The 16852-nt window shown below is 51.5% G+C and overlaps 1 protein-coding gene across 29 annotated transcripts in view; it reads right to left on the reverse strand.

Moving 5' to 3' along the window:
- Nucleotides 1–268: 268 nt before the first annotated feature.
- Nucleotides 269–16852, reverse strand: part of LOC144369286 (uncharacterized) — a 43113-nt gene continuing 26529 nt past the window's right edge. For all 29 annotated transcript variants that reach the window (XM_078028700.1, XM_078028696.1, XM_078028695.1 and 26 more), the window contains 11 exons: nucleotides 12222–12409; nucleotides 11050–11255; nucleotides 10608–10813; nucleotides 9420–9534; nucleotides 7908–8023; nucleotides 7512–7742; nucleotides 6314–6428; nucleotides 3911–4011; nucleotides 3628–3744; nucleotides 2539–2653; nucleotides 269–643 (listed from right to left, as the gene is read on the reverse strand). In XM_078028700.1, the coding sequence (XP_077884826.1) occupies nucleotides 435–643; nucleotides 2539–2653; nucleotides 3628–3744; nucleotides 3911–4011; nucleotides 6314–6428; nucleotides 7512–7742; nucleotides 7908–8023; nucleotides 9420–9534; nucleotides 10608–10813; nucleotides 11050–11255; nucleotides 12222–12409 (1719 nt within the window). In that variant the 3' untranslated portion in view covers nucleotides 269–434. The remainder of the gene's footprint in view (nucleotides 644–2538; nucleotides 2654–3627; nucleotides 3745–3910; nucleotides 4012–6313; nucleotides 6429–7511; nucleotides 7743–7907; nucleotides 8024–9419; nucleotides 9535–10607; nucleotides 10814–11049; nucleotides 11256–12221; nucleotides 12410–16852) is intronic.

Genomic DNA, 16852 nt, shown 5'->3' on the forward strand with positions numbered 1-16852 from the left:
TTTCTCCTTGGCCCTTATGCTGTAGAGGAGACCACTAGGAGCTAAGCTTCATGCAGGACCATCTGACCCGGACTTTTTGCAAGCCCTATGAAGCCCTCACACAAGCTTAAATGCTACAGGACTCTGCAGACCAGTCCATGCAACAGTAGACATTCATTCATTGTCTAGAGTCTACAGGTTCCTAAATGCATGGCATTCATTATCATCAAATGCACAATTTTGATCAAAAACCATCACAGTAGATCAGGTAACAAATCATCACAATAGATCAGGTAACAAAAACATATATATTTTAAAATAATAATATATTAATGGGAACAACAAATACAGGATAGAGTAACAACTGTGTTACTAAACAAGGTCAAAGACAATGGCAAACTATAGATTCAAACTTTGAAGCAAATAGTAATCAATGTAAATATTCCTGGGCTGCCTCAGCCCCGCCCAGGCACACAGCAGCAGAATGGTTTTGCAAGCATCCTCAGGAGGGCTGCAGCCTTCTTCTTTGCAGGACGAGAGGGAGGTTGAGGCTGGATCCACTCATCATTCTTTTGGGAGAGGCTCCTTTTCCTCAGCACGAAGTTGGGTTTCGTGTGAGGGTTCTTTGCGTAAAATACGTTGGCCTGCGCTGGAATCCTCAGCTCTGGGGAGAGAGGGGTGTACAAAATAAGGTGGCTCAGGAGGTGCTCCCTGGGACACCCCAACATCTGAGAGCCTGTGCCAGAAACGAACTGAGCCACACACCTGAGAGCTCTCCAATTCAGTACCAATACCAACAAGACAGCCTCCACAGTCCTCCCTGAGGAAGAACTAGGCAGAGCACTTCAACAGACCTAATGTCTGTTCCTACCAAAGGCTTTGGACTCCAAAACATCCCAGGTCCTCTTGCATCTGCCAAAGCACACCACTAGGGTTTGCATCTGAAATCTCCCACAAAAGTGCCGAAGATTCAGACCCCACATGAGCCATCTTCACAGGTGGGTATGGAAGGAAGCATTGGATGGTGAGTGCTCTGATGTCAACATGCAATTCTCATTCAAGATGAATACACTACTGGGAGGTGGGAGGGACTGGAAGAAAGGTTGAGCATGCTTGGTGGAAGACGTAAACAGGAGTGCGCCCTGGGCACCAGTACCTTGTCCCTGTTGGCTCCACTGAATCCTCATTCTCCAAGTAGAGGTCCTCCTTCTCCTCTCCGTCTTTCTCTCTCTCCCTCTCTCTCAGCCTTGTTCTCTCTCTCCCAGTCTATGCCTTTGTGGCAAGGGCTGAGGAGCTCTCCACTGCCACACACTAGAGCTTTATGGACAGCCTCAGTGCACAACCAAAGAGAAAGTTGTGAAACCCAGAGAAAAGGCCTAGGATTCCTCAAGTATGGCCACGGTGAGGACAGGCTGACCAGCACGGATACCACATTAGAGCCACGCTTCTGCGTTGGTGGAGCCTGCTTCCATGTGAACCAGGCTTCTGAGAATGGAGGCCACATTCCAAATGCTGCCCTCCTGAGAACAATGATTCCAAAGACCAGCAAAGGGACTGCTTCCCTCTGACATGGTGTATGGCCCAGTGGTGCCATGACCCCGAGTGGGGGAATACAACAGCCAGCTTCTCCTTCCTCTGAACATCTCTTTCCTGTTGCCCTCCTCTAACCTAGAGCCTGTTCTCCATCCCTTCTGGGTTGGATGTGGGGATCTCTGCTATGAATTTCTTAGGCTACCAAGGCCTCAGACAGACTTCCTCTTCCATAGACTCTACTAACCTAACAGAAGGTTAAGATAGGAGACAAGTGATCCTAGAACTCATTGGGATGGTGGTCTTCAGCGTACATAGGCTGGGATAATGGCTGCTGAGGTGTTTGGCTCACAAAAGCCAACCAACCAACCAATGAAAAAGCGCTGACATTATTATCAGATGAGCTCTGTGGCTACGTGCTCAGGAAGCCCTCATCTGACTCTAGTTAGGGATCATAACCTGGCTATTGGGATCACTCCTTGGCTAGTGGACTCAGGTGCGGAAGACCATGGAATTTATGCAAAAACAGATGATTCAAGCTGTCTCCCAGGCTGTGTTTTCTTCCCAATTTCATCCTGTTACTGCTTGCTAGAATCTTGGCAATGCTCTGCCCAGGCAGTGGTTTTCTGGTCACACAGAAGGCTTTCAATCCTACTGCTTCAGTCCACAAAATGCCAGTTCCATCTTTAGCCCATGCATTCTCATGTTCCTCTGAAACCACTCCTATCTCAGACCACAGAACCATACTGCTCCCGGAAAGAGGCTTTCCTCCTCACTCATCAATGATGTCAGCTTTGCATGCGTCTTCATGTCCTGGGCAGGGCACCTGGTGGGGAGCCGCACTAGCCACTGGGGTATACCAAAACACCTGGAGAGCTTACACCAGCAGAAGTTCAGTTGGATTTGTGCACAAGCCCAACACACCCTGTTGGAGTGTTCTTGGGGGTCAGAGACTACTCTTTGGTGCTAAGAGTTGACCTGAGTCCACATCCTGACTCTTGCTCTCTGTCATCTGATTGTCCCACTTACTCTGACGGTGAGAGATGATTTGGCCCAGCTCATATTCCTCCGGCTTCTCCTGAGTAAGCAAGTGTAGCTCGAGGGCCCTGCGGATGACGACAGGAGCCCGATCGTGGCAGGTCACCTGGAGCAGCATGGGAGAGAGGCCTTCAGGAAATGGGCCTTGAAGTGACTACTCAAGGACAGTGGGCAGGGGCATTCTGGAGGCACCTCCACTCTAAATACAAGGGCAACATCCATGACCCTACTACCTGAGGCTGACCTCCTGCTCATCGCGTGGGCTCTTCCCATAGGCTACTAGCCCAATCCTTGTACATAGGACTTCCTGGACCTGCCATTGCTCTTTGTGGAGCTGCACTCCTCTCCAAGTGAAAGGACCCCACTACCTGCATACAGATGCAATCTCATCCCACAAGTTGGGAGGAATGGGACAATAGCCTCCAAGATCCTAGGTCTGCCCGAGGATGCAGGCGGCATTGGGAATGGCCTAGGCACAAAACCTAGAGGCTTTGGTCTGGATTGCCAGGGCCCAAATCAGACCCAGGAACGTGACCACACACAGGAGTGACGAAAGATAGCCATGAGAGCTCCTGGCCTCCAGAGGCTCAGTGCTGGCTGGGGTGTACGAGGGCACCTGTTCCGCCAAGGGTAAACATTGGGTTACCTGGACATTTAGTGTGCTTGCTCCACATCCATACTGACTCTGCAGAGAGACCCTCTCAGCTCCTTGTTCAAGGAACATGCAGAACCTCATACTGGTGTCCTGCTCCATAGAGGCCAGCATCCCATACAGAGGAACCTGCAACCTAGGTCCTGGCCTGTTCTCATCTGTCACCCATACCTGCCTCTGCCCTTCTGGACTGCATGCTGCCACCTGACACACAGACTCCCTCAGACATGGCGGTGGACAAGCTGCTGCTCTCCCTCATCTCAGCTCCAGCCCTTCACACTGACCTCTTCCTTCTTGATTCCCATCTATCCTCCTGATCATGCAGAAGCTCCAAATTCAAGAGGGCATGAGTAGTCCATGGTATTGGGCCAGTGTCTGCTCCCCACCCAGGTGTAAGCACCAGGGGACACCCCTGCTCCCAGGCTTACCAAAACAGTCTTGGCCATCTTTGGGCTTTGTGTTTCTATGTGGACACGAATTAAGCAGGTGTCTCCCACCTGCTTGTGGGAAAGCGGCCTGGAGGACTTGCAGGTTGATTCTGAGAACTGTGGGGGATGGAACATCAGCAAACCCAGAAACAGAAAGCCACCCCAGCCTGTCAGTTGGCTCTATGGGCTTCTAGCACATATGTCCAGGTGCTCAGGCTTCTTATTTCCCCAGGTGGCAGTGGAATGGCAGCACAAGTACAGCTTGAATAAGGTAGGTGTTTACCTCCTTTCCCTTGACCTCGCGGCGTTTCCTCACGATGAAATAATATTTGATTTGTGGATTCATGGACAGATACATCAGTGAGTGGTCAGGGACCTTGATTTCTGCAGAGCAAAGTGGAGAGAATTGTTAGGTGGCACTCAAGGATTAGACCACAAAACACCCACAACCCCTGAGAGTCTCTGCCAGGGCGAGCCTGCACCAGAATTGAGAGCCCTCCTATCCAGCTACAGTGCCACCAAAGACTCCCTCAGTGATTCTTCCCTGGAGAAGATGATGTACAGGATTCTAAACCAAAAGAGCACCTGGCAATGGAAACAGCACCTTGGGCCCAGAACTTCTCAGTGCAGGTTGGATCTGCCAAAGGGACACTGCTAGGATCTGCATCAGGATTGGCAAAGGCTCCTGTGCTTAGGCCTTTCTCCCCAGGGCAGCCATGCTCACACATGGGCATTCAGGGAAGCGTTGGATGGTGGGGGAATTCATCCCCTTGCCCTGGATGAATCCACTCATGGATGAATACACGGAGGGGAGGTGGTATCCATCAGAGGGGTGTTGGGCATGGACATGGGAGGACTTGAGCAGGGTGGTGCCCTGGAGAACTCTATTGTTTTCTAGGATCGCTCTCCTTCCCCTTGTTTCTCATCATGAGCTGTCTGCTTGGTACTTTTATTCTGGTTCTTGTTCTACTTCTGGCTCTTCTTTCTGTCCTGCATCTTCTTGTAGTTCTTTCTGGGTCTTTTTCCTGTTCTTACATGGTTCCTTCTTGTTCTTCTTCTTGTGTATCTCCCTCCACCCTTCCTTCTGTTCACCTCCTTCTTTTTCTTCTTCTGCCTCCTGCTCTTTATCGTGTGATCCTCTCCCCACTCAGGAGTGTCTCTTTCTCCTCCTCCTCCTTCTCCTTCTTTCTCTGGCAATGGTGGGGCGTCCTGAGGAGTTCAAATCTATCACACTCTTCTGCCCAGATGCAGCCTCTGTTCAGTAGTCCAAGATGAAATCAGTTCTCAATCAATGGCCAGGAGTGAAACCAAGACCAAAGACAAGTGACTTCCTTTCTTTGTCATTGTCACAGTCAGGAAAGACTGAATAACAGACACCGCATTCTGGATAGGCTTCTACCTGTGGTAGTCAGCACCTCATCTGGACCAGGATTGCTAAAATAGATTCCACCTCCATAAAGCTTCCCCAATGAAAACAAGGTTTCCAAAATCTAGGAGAGGGCCAGCATCACTGCTACCCTCCTGCCATAAGGCATAGATGCCATCACACCTAGTGGGTTCCAGGCCCCCCGTAGTCCTCCCTTTTGACGTCTGTTACACACAAACCTCCCCTGGTCTGGAGCCTGCTCTCAACTGATGCTTGGGTTGAAAGTCTGTTTCTGAAATCACCTTTGTAGATTCTCGGTTTGGTAATTCCTTTTGACTGGCTTATTTTTTTACTAGGGATAAAACCAGAGGCACTTAAGCACTGAGACCATTCCCAGGCCTTTTGACTTGGGTACAGGGTCTCCCTAAGTTTCTGAGGCTGTTTGGAAATCCCCATCCCCCTGCACTGCCTCCCAAGTCCCTGAGATTCGCAGACACTGCCCCTTGCCCAGCTCCTTGCACCTCAGTCTTTCTCATGTGTGAGACAGAGCCAACTCAAATGAGGCGGTGTGTGAAAATGGGAAAACTCACTTACGTGCCCGACAGAGGGTGGGTTCTACTGTGGACAGGCTGGGATGGTGGAGGCTAGGAGTGTCGGGCTCACAAGAAAGGAAAGAGCACTGGCATTGTGGACAGCTCAGCATTGTGGCCTCTGTTCTTCAGATGCCCTTCTTTGTTGCTGGAAGGAATAATAACCTGGCCATTCTGATATCTTCAGGAGATGGGCACCCAGGCACAGAGGACTTGGAATTGTTCCAAAAAGAACCCAAACAGGTTGTCCCCTGGCCTTGACTTCCTCTTCACTGAGTCCTGTTCCCAGTTGCTGCAATCCTGACATTCTTGAGTAGGCAGGACTTCTCATATAGTGGCCATGGATTGGGACCTGTGCGGCTTCCGTCCATAGCAATGCTGATCCAATCAGGACCCATGCTCTGCTCCTCTTCATTTGAAGGCATCCTTATCAGTAAGCCATAAACCAAACTGATGATGGATTGAGCCTCTCTCTGCCTTGCCCTCATCGATATTAGCTTTGCATTGCCAGACCAGGTCCAGGGGAGAACACGTTTAGGGAGGTCCAGCAGCCCCCTGGGGCTGCACAATACACCTCCACATTGGACACGCCCATCACTGCACTTGGTTTCCTGCACCAGGCCCACCACACTCTGGCTATTTTAGGGCCAAGGCCCACTTTCTCTTGGCTGTGAGTTATCCTGAGCCCACTGTGGATCATGTCTCCCCACTGTCTGATTGTCCTACTTACTGTCATGCAGAGACATCATTCTCAGCAGCTCAAAGTTGTCCACATCCTCATGCTGCAACAAATTTTGGTCCAAGGCCCTGCGGATGAGGCTTGTCACCCACTCCTGGCACGTCACCTAGATCAGGGTGGGACAAATGTCATCAGAGAATGGCTTTTAGAGGAGCTACCCAGAAGACTGTGGTCAAACATTCAGGAGAAATCTCAGCTACATATACAAGGGCACAATCTTGTTATCCTGCTACCTGAGTGTGTCCTCCATATACCCCCTGTGTTCTTGCAACGTGCTACTAGAACAATCCTGGTACAAATATCTGCCTGTACCTGCCATCTCCCCTCTCCCTGGGGAGCCACATTCCACTCAGGTCAAAGGACCAAGCTGCCTATGCGCAGACACACTCTCATCTCACTGAGATGACAGCAATGGGCCAGGGATCTGTGCACCAAGTGTGCTCTGGGATGCAGGCTGCCTTTGTGGGTGGAAGAGGCAGATGCACTGAAAATTTCGGTCCTGACTGCCACTACACAAAACAGACTCAGATACAAGAGTGTGCACTTGAGTGCTTCATGATAGCCTGGAGAGGCCCTGGGCTCTGGAAGCTCGGTGCGGGTCTGGTTCTAATGATGTACTTGACTCAGCACTGGCAGTCACTGAACATGTCTCCTCTGCAGCTGGACACCTGCAGCATTAGCGTGTCTACTGCACATCCATAGAAATTCTGCCAAGAACCCCTTTAGTTCTGTATTTACATACATGCAAAGACTGACATTCCGAAGCTGTGGCATGACCCCCCAGGTGATCCCGACCCCACATTTCCACATCTAGTCATGCTAAGGAGGTTCTCTTTCCTGCCACCAGGAACACACCCCCTCCTACACGTGTGACAAGTCACTGCCAGTTCCTCTGCTCCAACCTCACTCATTGAGAATACCAAGTTCTAGGCACTGCAGCCTGCACCCTGGACATATCTCTGCCTTCATCTGTCCACAGCACTTTCGTCTGCACTTCTGGCCTGCCAAACCCACAATACACAGGCCCACTCACCGCTGCAGCTGGGCATGCTGAGGCTCTCCCCTCTAAGGTCAAGCCCTTAAGACTGACCTCTCTCTTCTTAATTTCCCACCACAGCCCCAGGGTTAGCTGTGTCTCCTGCCTTCCACTGTGTGGACACCCAGGAGGCAGCCCTGCTGTCGGGCTTACCAGGATGCGCTTTGTCTCCCTCAGGCTCTGTCCCTCTAGGAGGACGTGGACAAAGCGGCTGTCTTCCACCTGCTCGCTGGAGTGAAGCAGTGAGGAGCTGCTACTGGTGACTTTTCTCATGCACCACTCATTGGTTTGGGTGGCCTGGGGCAATGGTCCTGCAGCCACCGCAGAGCTGCTGCTCACAGCTGCTGGGATCCTGGATGCCACTGCCACAGAAGGCTCCAAGAACTGTGGGGGATGAAAACATCAGCAAAGCCCAGCACCTGCACCCCACCCAGCCTGGCATTGGCTCTGTGGGCATTCTACAACATCCATCCAGAACCTGAGGTTCTTGTCCCCTTGGAGGATGTGGAGTGGCACCAGGAGTAAAGACTGAAGAAGGTGGCTGTTTACCTCCTTTGGCTTGACTTTAAACAACTTGCTGGCAGCTGTTTCCCGAAGAAGAAAGTTATAATCCACTCTGCCATCCAGGGCGTAATATACGTTTCCATCTGCAGGGACCCTCAGCTCTGGAGAGGCAGGGGCAGAGGCGTGGTAGGTGACACTCAAGGAATACACTACCCAACATCCCCCACAACTGAGAGCCTCTGCCAGCTCAGGTCTCACACACAGACCTGAGAGCCCCCGAATCCAGCTACTGTTGCACCAAAGACTCCCCACTGATTCCTCCCTGAGGACCCTCTATGCACAGGAGGTCCCCTACAGGAACACCTTTCAAGGAAATAGCCCCTTGTACCCCAGACCCTCTTAGTTCACGCTGGACCCACCAAAGACAAACAGCTACACTTTGTATCTAGATTGGTCCCCCAAGACTCATGTGTTCAAGGTTTTCTCCCCACTGCAGCAATGATCACAGGTGGGTTTGGGGAAAAGCACTTGATGGTGGGTGCCTCCACCTTGCCAGTGGATTCATCCACTCATACAGGGCTACACTAATTGGAGGGGTATGGTTTGGAGGTGTGTTGAGCGTAGGTGGAGGATGTCCACAGCAGGGCTGTGCCATCCAGAGATATATATTTCTCTTGAGTTCCCCACTTCTGCATTTTCTCCTCATGAGTATAATTCTCATTCACATTTTTAATCAATTTATTGTTATACTTCTTGTTCGGCTTGTGTTTCTCCTTCTTGTTCTTGTTCTTCTTCATCTTCTCCTCATGCTTCTTCTTAAAGTCATCTTGACCTTCTTATTCATGGTCTCCTCCTTCAACTTATTTTCATTCTTCTACTCCTCCTTCTCCTCCTCCATGTCCTCCTTCTCCTCGTCCTCCTCATCCTTGTCCTCCTCCTCCTCGTCCTCCTCCTCCTCGTCCTCCTCCTTCTCGTCCTCCTCCTCGTCCTCCTCTTTCTTCTTCTTCTTCTCTCTCTCTCTCTCTCTCTCTCTCTCTCTCTCTCTCTCTCTCTCTCTCTCTCTCTCTCTCTCTCCAAGGAGAGTTTACAAGCTGTGAAGGGTTCTATTCTACCGCACTCTTCTCTCTAGAAATGGCCTCTGGTCCTAAGTGGACTCAGTTTGCAATGAATAGAAAGATTGGAAACCAGAAATGATTCTTCATTGAACTGCTTTTCTCATGTACTCAACTAGGTCAGGAGAGGTCGCCAAAGTAGGCACCCTGTGGTTGTCTGTCTTCTTTGACACAAGACAAAGAAGCCTCTCTTCTTGGCCCCTTGTGGATAATAGCTTTGCAATGCCTCCTCAGGCCAAGGAAAGAACACATGTTAGGCAGGTCCACAGCCCCTGGGGAACATGAAGAACCTGCAGATTTATGCCCCATCATTACACTTTGTTTTATGCACAAGTCCTACCATACTCATCCTGGGCACTGGGTCAATGCACACTGTGTTTTGGCTCCCAGTTATCGTGAGCCCACTGTGACTCACTGCTCCCTACCCTCTGATGGTTCCACTTACTCTGATGGTTCGAGAGAATTTGCAGAAGCTCATAGTTTTCTGGGTCCTCCTGCTGGAGCAAGTGTGCATCTAAGGCCCTGCGGATGATGACTGGAGCCCTGTCCTGGCAGGTCACCTGAGCAGGGTTGGAGAAAGCTCATCAGAGAGGGAATTTGGGAGTAGCTACCCAGAGGACAGTGCTCAAGGACAATCAGAGACAAGTGAGCTCTCAACACAAGGGCACCATCTTGATACCCTGCTACCTGAGGCCTTCATGTGATCATGTGGGGGTCTTCCTATGAGCCTCTAGTCCAATCTTGGTACAAGAGTTTGCTTCAACCTGCTATGCCCTACAGGGACAAGGGAATAAGGACCAAAAGGCTTTGTACAGACACACTCTAGTCCCATCAAGATGGGAGGAATGGTCCAGTGCACTTCCATATCCCTGCTCTGGTCTGGGATGCAGCTGCATTTTTGTGTGGACCAGGCACAAACCCTAGTTGCTTTGGTCCTGACAGCCAGGGCACAACACACACTAGGACTCTTTAATGATAGGCATGGAAGCTGCTGGGCTCGAGAGTGTCAGTGCTTGCTAGGGTGTCAGGAGGTTCGGACCCAGCAGGTGCAGTGGTTCAACATAGCTCCCCTGGAGGTGGACACCAGAGTCTCATGATGGATACTCCACACCCAGGAAAATTCTGCAGAGAGAGCCGCTAAATCTCTATTCACATACATGCAAACTAGGACACTAATGGGCCCCTCCAAGGCCCCCAGTTCTCTGTGACCCACACCTACCCACCCTAATCATTCTACAATGGCTCCCTTCCCTTCAACCAGCAACATATCCCCTCCCACACACAAGAAAATGACTGCCAACTCCTCTGCTTCAACCTCCACGGTTCAATATACTCCTCCTCATTACCAAGGTCAGTAGAGGATGGCCTGTACCCTCGATATTTCTCTGACCTCCTCTGAACCCAGCACTCACTCCTGCACTTCTGACCTGCACACCCCAAAACACGCAGGCCCACTCGCACCCAGACCTGGCATGCTGCTGCTCTCCCGCCTCTCTCTTGCTCACTTTCTGCTCTCCTTCCTGACCTTCCAGAAGCTCCAGTTCAAGAAGACAGGCCTAGTCCAAAGTGTTTGCTGTGGACTCGGTCTTCCCCACTGTGGGCTCCCAGGAGACTCCCCTGCTCGAAGACTCACCAGGATGCTCCTATACTGTGTTGTCCTTTCCTTTTCCAGGTAGACGTGAATGAGGCACCTGCCTCTCATCCGCTTGTTATATTGGGGCCTTGGGGAGGACCGAGTAGAGACCCCTGATGTCCTGGACTCCGGCTCTGCCCCTTCCCTGGGAGAAGGCTCTGGCTCTGGGGTTGGCTTAGGAGCCGTGACAGGAACTGAGCTTGTAGCTAGAGGAGAAAAGATGCCAACATGACTGCCTTGCCCTGACCTTCCCACAGACAGACAATACCCCTGCTGCCAGGAAGAACTCAGGCCCTTAGCCCACACAGGACCTCTTTGCAGACTGGGGTCACTTCCTGAATGGACAAAGGCTTGTCCTAATTTCCAGCCCAACACCAGGCATACAGACACCCTGCAGTGGGACAAGAGTCGGACCTTTCCTCATATACCCTTAGGTACTCACCACAGTCCACCTGGCTCTCAGGCTTTGCCTGGCTTGATTTGCCATCTTCAATTGCGGCCAGGAGGTGGTGTGCTTGGTGTTCCAGGTTCAAGCCTCCCAGCAGGAGCCACATGGATAGCAGCTGCTGCAGACTCAGAAAGCCTGGAGGCTGATGGGAAGCCTCGGAGTAGAGGTTCACCCAGGTCCCCAGGAAGGAAGGTGAGGCACTGTGGGGAGGAAGGTGTGGAGTCAGCAAAACCCTGGCCTTGCCTTCACCACGGCCTCCAGAGAAAACCTCTGACCCTACACTGGGGAGAGCAGTCTTTCCTCAGCCTTCCCAAGTCAAATCACCTTGCAGGTCCCTATTCTGGAAACAGGAGCCCACCCTCTTGACCCCAAGCCCATTCCATGTTGAAGTTGGTCCAGGGGTCCACCATAGTCACTGAAGAGGACAACGTGCACTTATGCCCCATGGAGTCAAGGATGCAGTCACATGTAGGATATGTACTCATGGCACCTGCGGTTTGAGGCTGACCCCCATGAAAAGGGACAAAATGGCAGTCATTTGCACCCTATTTTTCAATGAATTATGAAACGTGACTGGAAACGTGTCTTCACACAGTGGGTGCTTTCTCCATGTTCATCAGTGAATGAGCCCAAACTGCTGATTCTCACATATCTCTGGGTGTGGGAGCCGCCAGGTCCAAAGCCCCTGTCCAGCTATGTCCCAGCTAGGATGCTCTGTCCCACTATGAAAATTAACATGTCTTTATTAACCCAAAAGTGCTTTTCCCAAGGCCTGAGTTTTGAGACGCCTCTGGCACAGATCTACATTCTTCACAAAGCCAATATCACACCAGAAAGACCACCTGGCCTCGTTGAGTCCACCTGGGAATGAGCTCAGTGCACACCATTGAGCTGTGGTGCCCAGTGTGTGGGGACTGCTCCACGGACCTCTGTGGATCAGCTGGAGTCAGGATGGTTTCTCTGCCTGAGAGGGGAGTTCACTCCCCTTGCAAGGCTGTGGCAGGCACCTCCAGGACTCGTCCCATTTGGGACTGACATTCCACTATGAGTGTGGTCCTCTATCTCATTAGGTATCACAAACCTTTGGGTCCCTGAGAGGTACATGGCAGCCCCAAGACCCAGGCATGAGGGGGCTACACACTTGGGCTTGGTGGTCTGGTGCTTACCTTGGGAACAAGAGATCCAGCACCTGCTGGGTGGGGATGGAATCCCAGGAGATTAACCCCATGTTGCTGCTGAAATGTAGGTTCCTCCCACAAATGACAGGCAGGAGCTCATTCCTAAGCTGGTCCTGCCTGTAAGGTTCAAGGCTCTGTACCCTGAAGGGCTCCTCCGTGTTCTCATCATTTTCACCCTGGGTTGGGACCAAGAATGTTGGTTTAAAATGGAAATGGTGACAAACAGAAAAATGACTTGTGCCAATACACTAGAGTCAAAGCAGAATGGGACAGTTCCCATCAGTAGAAACACACACACACACACATACACACACACACACAGTCAGAATAGGAGTCCTGGGCCATTCATCAGGGATCAGATTAGAGGGCCTGCTGGGCTCACCTGCCCTGTGCTACTCACTGTTACTCTTGAGCTCCTCTGGGACAATCGCCAGAGGCTCTGGCGTCTAAGATGAAGCCTCACCCAGTGCATCCACAAAAGGGCTAGTTGGCCCCCCTGAGATTCCTGGGAGCCTGAGGCTCGGCATTGTTTGCAACCACAGGAGAACATCCTTCTCCCTCCAGTTTCTCCAACCAAATGAGCTCGGATGGCTTGGTCAGTTAAGTGGGTGCCTGGATACCAGGGTTCCATGTTCTGTTTGATCCATTGTCAAGGCAATGATGTCATTTCCTGTGCCCATACCTGAGCCTCTTTTCACATAAGACCACTTTCAAAAGCCCTATGAGCTGCTGATTTCTCCTCCATGCCTAAACATCTCAGGTGCGCAGGTAGGTGTTCACCAACAACTACCCAAACATCCCCACCAGCATCTGCCCTGCTTGGTGCCACTAGAGTTCCAGCTTGGAGCCTTCAAAAATGCATTCACAACCAGTCCTTCCCTCTCAGCAGCTTTTGGACCCTGGTCCCATCATTGTGCAACTCATGGTGTGCCCAGTCTTTTCTGGAAAGTAGGGTAGCATCTAATCTCTAGGGTTTATTGTGTCTATTGGCCCATAACACCCTCTATTCTCTCTGAAACCAGAGATGGGACTCACAGGTGGCTAAAGCACAAATGTAGAGATGGGACTATCACAAGAAGGGGAGAGACAAAGAATGCACCCCAACTCAATCAGGCCTGTGTCCCACACAGGGACGTGGCCAATGTCCGTCCCATCGTGGCTGCAGTTCCCTCTCTACACCATGGCAAGTTGGAGGGGACTGAGATGCAGAGGCTGCTCCCCTCTGCCATACAACTTCCCAAGGCTTCTCCTAAGATTTCAAAAGGGCCAAGTGTGTCTAGTGTTGGGGTCTCACAGAGACTCCGAGGTACCACAGCATCCTGCTGCCCAGAACCGGTTCACCCCTCACCTCAAGGGGGCTCAGCCTCTGGATTCATGGGAATTGAAGTGGGTACAGGTGATGGGATATCACCTCCAAGACCGAGTTATGCCAAGTCCATGACCCCTGTCTGCATCCCTGTCTCCAGCACCACTCCCCTCTCTCTCTTTCCTCCCCAGAGCAAACAAATCCATTTAGCAAGTGTGTCCTGGGATAAAGACATGACAGTCACCCATCCTCTCATTGCAAAAACACTGAGGCTCAGCCAACATGGATCCTACCAGGAACACAGGCATAAACTCAGAGTCCGATCCTCCCAGCCGAGCCTCAGTGGAGCCTGGACTCCCAGCCTCCTGAGTCAAGGAAACAGAGGTGCCTAGCCGAGCCACCTTGGATGCAGCCGCACACAAACTGAACTCATCAATGCCCCTCGCTCTCAGTTGTGAGTAAGAGGGGAGGTGGTGTTTCACAACCCTGGACATCAAGTGCAGTCTCCAGGCTTTGGGGTGTGCCCTGGCCTCTCTCTATCTGCCCAGGCCCTCCAACTCACACTGGCCTTTTACCTAACCTCCTCCTAGGGCCAAACTCAATCCTGCCTCTCAATTTCTTCTGCCTTCCCCAACACACTGCTCCGCAAAATGAGCAGGGCTGGCTCTCTGTTATCATGCTGGTGTCAGCAGCAATGCCACCCCACTGACATCATTCTGAGTCCCAACCTAGGCACTCCAGCTGTCCTTGCCACGTGTGGCCCTGTTTGGGCTCTGGCTCTTGCTCTTTTCTTTCATGTGCATGTGTTTTGAGGTTTTGAGTTTCTCCCACTGCAGAACTGCAGCTGTGGCAGGGTAGAGCTCATGAAGGTGACATTCTGAGCCACATCCAATCCCATCAGGACTGTGAACTGGGGTGATGCTGGAACACAGTGATGAGTGAACACATGGGAGGTGGTTGGACCCACCTTGCCTCTGAGTGGTTTCCTTTCAGGACAGGAATGTAGGGATGGGAGCCCCTGGCGTGGGATGCTTTGCACAAGGCGTGACCACGGGCTCTTTCCTGGCAAAAACTGGCTCCACTCAGCATGGAGAACACTGTCATTCCTGGTGGCTAACAGCAGCCCTGGACCCCAGAAAGGAACCCACACTCAAGATTAACGTCTGAGTGTGCGTGTCCTCGAGGAAATGAGGTCTCCTGATCCCAGGTGCAAAGGGGTAAGTCCTCTAACTCCAGGGGCCATGAAGGGACATCTGAGTTTCCCTTGTCCTTCTTTCCCTCTCTGAACCCATGGTGTCCTCACACTAACCACAGTTAGGACCCTGGCCTCATTCCCCAGTTGGGATCATTAGGCTCCATAAAGGACAGTCTCTAAGATGCTCAGTAAACCACCACCCTCTGCACAACCCATAACCCTATTCACCCAAGAGGCAAGAGGATTTCTATTCAGGAAAACCAGGAAAGGGAGAGCCTTTCTCAAGGACACAAGGACATTAGTGAGTGAGGGAGTGATTAATGGATGGAGAACTATTTCCACCACCAACTTCCAGGAGCATATATGGCCCTTTGGGCACAGGTACGAACCCTTTTTTTCCAATCAACTTTTTCAGAGAAGTGAGGCTGCCTTCTAGATGGCACCTCCACACTAAGGGGGTCTCCTACTTCTTCCACATGTACATATTGCAACGGGCCTCCCACTGTGCATCTGAGAACACTCTGTGGGCATCTGTAGCCTTTCAAGACCCCAGAAACCATGCGGGCACCCCAGCACCAGCAGAGCATTTGTGCACATCACAACAATCACCCCGGGTGAGAACTCTCCGTTCCACTCTGTACTAGGCCCTGCCATCTGTACTGATCAGTCCAACCCCTCTCCTTCCTGTTTCTTGATTATACTACCATGGTTCCCACACATGGATGCCAGGGTGCTTGTGGCCCCCCCAACCATTTGAGTTCCGGGAACAGTGGAATGTGTTTGGGAACTTCTGGATGACGGGAAGTCCCACCCTCCAGGGTTTCATCTTCAATGTAATGAGTGCAGAGGGAGCCAGGAGGGCTCTGTCAGGTAGAGAGAGGTGGGAGCTGATGGAGCCTCAACTAAGGGCCCAGGACTCTGGGTTCAGAGCTGGTGTTATGTGGAATTGTTGAGGGACGTGAAGAAAACCCAGCTCACTGTACACAGAGACAGCAGATGCCCTCACGTGGTCAGGCTGCTGTGCTAATCAGAGCCCCAAGATGTTCCACAGGTGTGGAGGTGGGGAACCCACGTGCCAGCCCAGGCTGTTCCAGAGCACCTCTACCTGGATTCAAAGCACGTGACTCTGCATCAGAGTCCTCACATCAATGTATCCCGGCCCCCCACCCCAAAAGTTCTCTCAGAGACAGTGAGGTTCCACTGCTCTGGACTTGCCCTTTTCTCTGGGATTCTGGGGGCCCATTAATTAGGAGGTCACAACAATTCTCAGCACACAGGCTGAGCCTACTGAGATCCCAGGAGTATCCAGGCATTGCTTCTATTTATAGTCCATCATGTCCCACGACACTCTGGACACGTATTGCACTCACCTAAAGAAACCACCAGGCCCAGGGCCTTCGTGCCACTGGCCTGCAGACACCTGGAGGAACAGGCAACCTATAGGCTGCGTGGAACCAAAGACCCTAGATCCTGGGATCCCAGCTGGAAACACAGCTCATGTGCACACAGTCACCACTGTCACTGAGAGTGCAATTGAAACACCCGCAGAGTTAGCAGTGGACCTGATATGCCCACGAGTGGGGGTGAACTGCATCCCTTGAAAATGATCGTGTCCAGAGAAAGGCAAATTTTGTAGGATTTCACTTATCTCAGATTCTCAATTATCAGGTTCATAAAAAGATAAAGTACAATGTTCTTTTCCTGGGCCTCAAGGGCACTAGAATTCCGCATTGATGGCAAGAGTATGTCCACGTGAGTTCTGGAGATGCATGGTGGTGACGCCTATACACCAACATGAACATGCTTAATGCCACTCAACTGTGTCCTCCAAAATGGTTTAATTACAAAACGGATGTTCGGTGTCAATTACCACAATGTAAACCCTTGGGAGACTGCTGATTGACTCATCTTAGCGTAAGTCAATGAATAAAGGTCCTCAGGTGTCAAGCTACAAAATGGGGGATGAGCATGGATGAGGATGGGCGGGAATATCCTCCCCCTCTAACACAATTAGGGAAGGATGTGCTGCCCTCAAGTGGCTGGGGGGCCTGGGATCCTGCCACAGAGGGGGATTCCAAACCTCACATCCCCTGACCCAGGCCAGAAGACCAGGTAGAG

The sequence above is a fragment of the Ictidomys tridecemlineatus genome, chromosome 12 (assembly GCF_052094955.1).
Source record: "Ictidomys tridecemlineatus isolate mIctTri1 chromosome 12, mIctTri1.hap1, whole genome shotgun sequence".
Classification (NCBI taxonomy): Eukaryota; Metazoa; Chordata; class Mammalia; order Rodentia; family Sciuridae; genus Ictidomys; species Ictidomys tridecemlineatus.